At 45.1% G+C, this 5017-nt stretch overlaps 1 protein-coding gene across 1 annotated transcript in view; it reads left to right on the top strand.

Annotated features, from left to right (window-relative positions):
- The first annotated feature begins 1137 nt into the window (after positions 1-1137).
- Positions 1138-5017, top strand: part of LOC146025845 (copine-8-like) — a 109801-nt gene continuing 105921 nt past the window's right edge. Inside the window, exons 1-2 of the mRNA XM_083155949.1 lie at positions 1138-1300; positions 2029-2253. Coding sequence (XP_083012075.1) covers positions 2177-2253 — 77 coding nt within the window. The 5' untranslated portion in view covers positions 1138-1300; positions 2029-2176. The remainder of the gene's footprint in view (positions 1301-2028; positions 2254-5017) is intronic.

The raw sequence follows: 5017 nt of genomic DNA, 5'->3' as shown, positions 1-5017 counted from the left end.
AAGTGACACTACTACAACTGCTGGCATATTACTGGGCACTGCTAGTGGAATGTGACGTGGCATTACTACTACTGCTGGCATATTACAGGGCACTGCTAGGGGAATGTTACATGGCATTACTACTACTGCTGGCATATTACTCGGCACTGCTAGTAGAATGTTAAGTGGCACTACTACTACAGCTGGCATATTACTGGGCACTGCTAGTAGAATGTTAAGTGGCACTACTGCTGGCATATTACGGGGCACTGCTAGTGGAATGTGACGTGGCATTACTACTACTGCTGGCATATTACTGGGCACTGCTAGTGGAATGTGATGTGGCATTACTACTACTGCTGGCATATTACTGGGCACTGCTAGTGGAATGTGATGTGGCATTACTACTACTGCTGGCATATTACTGGGCACTGCTAGTAGAATCTTAAGTGACACTACTACAACTGCTGGCATATTACTGGCACTGCTAGTGGAACTAGACACGCCCCTTTGGGTGGAGCATGACACACACAATTCTACTACCAACTATAATCTCCCTGAAACTAGTTCTCAAAAGTAGGCAAGTATGATCTGCGGGCAGATGGTGGTGTTTACATGGCTAGAGGACCAAGGTCCATATTCAGAGTTGTATGCGAATGCTGCTGCAGTTGTCTGTGTACGCAGGTATTATGCGCAAATATGCAAATTCTGCAGCCACCTGGATTTGCGTAGAAATGCCCAGCTGCCGCATCGCGAGTGCCAACAGCTTTGTAGAAATAAATTCTAAATTGTTCAAGAATTCTGCTTACTCAGATGTAACTGCGAGAAGGGCATAACTGAACGACTGTGCCCTAGAAAGATACAGCTGTGTTATACGATTATTAAATAACTGAGACATCAAGACGCTACAAGTTTCCAACACTTAAGCCAGAAACGTGCATTTACCCTTCTATTACATTGAAAAAGCTGGCAGCAAGACTCTCCATTGACCTGAAACTACAATTCAGCCTTTAAAATCCATGAAACAAACATTATAGTAAATCATATTTCATGCTATACAGTATAGCTGCTATGCCGAGTTTGACCACAAGGGGGCGGATTGATATCACAAGCACTTTTGCTCCAAATCACCATCCATTGAGGAATTTTTTTTTTTTTTTTTGTAAGATATTCAGGGATATGGGTCCGCTCTTTCCCAGCCTCTCTATATTTGCACAAGCCTGGGATAATAGCACCTCTATGAGAGAGCTGGAAACACTTCCCCTATGTGGTTACCCAACAGGAACCCAGCTATCAACTCTATCACACCCCAAGTTACCAGGTAAACAGAAGGAGAACTTTCATGCATTTTCATACCATCATTTGCACCTCACATGTTTTCATCGGGAGACTTTCTGTTATTCTGTAGTGAGGTGGATAATTGTCGTACCCTCCCTGTGCAGGCATACCGGAGACTCTGCATTGTTTTCTGGGTGTGTATCAGTGATTGATAAATGCAACAGATGTAGAAGAGGAGAAAGCTCCAGACTCTGCTTTCAGATGGAATTAAATTCCCTGATACATCTGTGGTAGTTTAATCCCAGTATGGCACTGGTTCTGCACAGGAGATCTTTGAAACAGCCCATGCAAAATGCCATTATTAATGCATAACCGTGCAACTTCCATCTAGGCACTGGAGGTTGAGCCGTTAAGATGATATATATAGATATATATATACACACACTGTATTTATAGGGGTCATGTTACTTGAGGAGGTCAGTTTAGTAGAATATGCTGCGGGGGTATAATCCCTTAATAAAGCAGATGACTCCTTTCTGGGACCAGAGAATGGTGCCCTACATACCTCATAGGGTTAATACCCTTCAGTGACACAGATACAGATTTACTTTGATATGAAGCAGGATGTTAGTCTAGAAATCCTGCCACCTGGGGATTAGGAAGGATGGCAGCCCCAGAGAGTGTCTCAGAAATCACTGCAGACCCCTAGCAACTAGCACAGAGCGAGGTCCAAGGAGCGTCCCCTATGTATTTGTACTTATTATTTTGTAGGATTCATGGACGGGTGACCTGGACCTCCCCATAAGCTGTAAATGACAGCCCTGTTCAAGCAGCCTTGAGTCGAGTGTTACTACAGCTCAAGAGCACCGCAGGACATTGAAGACCTCCAGCAGCAGGTGGACCTGAGGACTCCAAGACAATGGCTTCCATTGGGGACTTTGACCCTGTGAACACCAGCGTGCCAGCCACCAAGATCGAAATCACTGTGTCATGCAGGTAGGTCTGACTGGGGAGGGGAGATGTTGTGGGTTGTGGGAATGAAACAGGTTCTACTGTCTGTGCAGTGGTAATGATGGGCTCAAGGTTCAGCGTGTTGGACATTGAATGAAGGTCCCGGATTTGTGGTATTTAATCACAGTCCCATATATAGGACAGCGGTTCAAGGTCCAGAATTCGAGGAATTCGTGAGACGCAGTCAAGATCCGGGATTTGGGTCATTGAGACTTGGTCTAGTGCTCTCATCCAGAGGTTCCCAATCGCAGTCCTCAACAGTCCAGGTGGTAAGGATATCCATGGCTCAGCACAGATGCTTAAATCAAATTGTCTGAGGTACTAATTAAGTCACTTGTGGCCAAGCAAGGATGCACCTAAAACCAGGGTGCTTTGCGGACCGCAATTGGGAACCTGTGCTCTAGACTAAAGAGATTGGGACTTATTTTAACTCCTTATTTGGATGTTTTCCACTGTACAAAGTGAACAGGGTCAGGTTATGAGACATGATGGAGGGGGGGGGGGGCATGTAGAACATCAAGTGATTAGGAACAGGATAAGGAGACAGAATATGTGGGTACATCCTGTTATATATACAGCTGTTATAGAAGAAGAATCAAACAAAAATGCAAAATTTCAGATCACACGGAAACATCTCACAAACCACCTACAGTCAGTGATGGCTAACCTTCACACTCCAGCTGTTGTTGAACTACACATCCCAGCATGCCCTGCTACAGTTTTACTATTTGGCCATGCTAAAACTGATGCACGGCATGCTGGGATGGGTAGTCCAACAACAGCTGGAGTGTCAAGGTTAGCCATCACTGACCTAAGTACAGGACACCATTGGTCTTGATAACTGTAATAAAAGTTGCAAAGTTGTTTTTCCTTTTTCTTTATCGTATATTTTGTGCGTTCTTGTCAATAAGACCAAGGACGAGGCTGATGAATAAACGTGGGATTAGTGAATATGTTTATTGTACTGTATTGAACTCACGCCTGTAATCCAAGCAATCACCGGCATCTTTGATTTCTTATGTGCCTCATTATAGAGCAGTGCAGAGTATGACCGGCTTGTTTATCCTTTATCAGAGCTGGTGCTAAAAATAAATAATATATATGTTTTCTGGATCCCTCTTAATTACTTCTGCTGGCATCAGCAGATTGAAGCGTTCGCTCAATTAACGCCGGATTCCAATCCAAGAGACACTCGAGTGGAAAATGACTGTACAGATTGTTAGTAGATGGGGTTAAAGTCCCAGTAATAGGTGTTCTACAGTACATTCCGCTATATACTGGCAGTGATTCCCAAGCACAGTCCTCAAGGCACACTGCCAGTCCAGGTTTTCAGGATATCTGTGAATGAGCACAGGTGGTTTAATCAGGACCTCCGGCTTTTGGATAGAAACATCAGTTCTCAAGCATGGATATCCTGGACTGTTAGTGTGCCTTGAGGACAGAGTATATATCATATTATATAATGGCTGCGGAGCCAGCCTGGCAGCTGAAAGGTTAAACGTTTCTTGGTACATGTCATAGAAAACAGCATGCAATGTTCTAGAGCAGCTCGGTGACTCGACAGTGAGGGGGGAAAAGTAATAACATATGGGCAAGGATTGGGAAATCATTCAGACAGCGCAGAGCTGAGAATACTGGAGGTCTGTACTCTGGTGTTCCTTCCCCAGGGTTGAACATCTTCACATTCCCCCCACAGGGACATTGCTATAGTGTATGGGTGGTATATGTCCTGGTGTGATGATGTACTGTATACCTCATCAATATACTGTATACACAACTATATACAAACATAAATGTTCACTGAGACAGAGGGGCTGAGGGCATGGCCAACCTCAGTGCACTTGCTATTCCGCCACAGTGCCGAAAACGGGACATGGCCTTGCGGGAGTACCGCAGTCATAGGCCACGCCTCCTTGCCACAAGGCCACGCCCCTATTTTCAGGAGCATGCCTTCGATGCGCACAAATGTCACTCCTCCGCTGCCACCAATGTTGTGAGGTATGCATACAGTATTCCAGCAATGCCAGAAATGTTACTTACAGTATATAACAAACGGATACAATCTTTATGGTGTGTCCATGTAGTCAGTGATACTGGGGAGCTTATAATATCCACATATAGTATGTACAGATATAACCACGCTCATCAAATGTCCGCCATGTGGTATGTGCAACATGCCTGGAGATATGCGCACACCCACTACTGCGCTTGTACACCAAAGTCGCGCCCGCTCCTTATTGAAAAGCATTGACTGGCACACGGCACAGTGCAGCATATCTGTCACTGTTGCGACTTGTACCCATAGCGCAGAGTGACTCCGCAAGGTGTAATCCCCCCCAACTGGTGCGACTTGCGCCAGGCGAGCATTAGCGGCCATATTGCCTCTATCTATTTATCTATCTATCTGTGTGAAATCTATTCCCTATCTATTTATCTATCTATCTCAGCGGTTCTCAAACTATTTTGCTCTGGGACCCCGTCAGACAATAACAATTATTACAGGACCCCAGCAAGTTACCAGGGAGCGGTCACCACACGTGTGGTTTGCAGACCACACATGCATGGCAGCATTGTAGAGGCACAAAATTATGGGGGGAGTCAGACAAACTCCTTGTATCACTGGCTGAGAGAATATTCAGCCTGATGGTCAGTAATATGGAGTCGCGAGACTCGCGACCCCATGCAGAGATGGTCACGACCCCCTTTGGGTTTGAGAACCTCTGATCTATCTCATATCTATATATATAGG

The sequence above is a fragment of the Crinia signifera genome, chromosome 8 (assembly GCF_055691185.1).
Source record: "Crinia signifera chromosome 8, ASM5569118v1, whole genome shotgun sequence".
NCBI classification, from domain to species: domain Eukaryota; kingdom Metazoa; phylum Chordata; class Amphibia; order Anura; family Myobatrachidae; genus Crinia; species Crinia signifera.
Note: the sequence above shows the minus strand (reverse complement) of the source record. Positions and strands in the feature narration are given on the sequence as shown.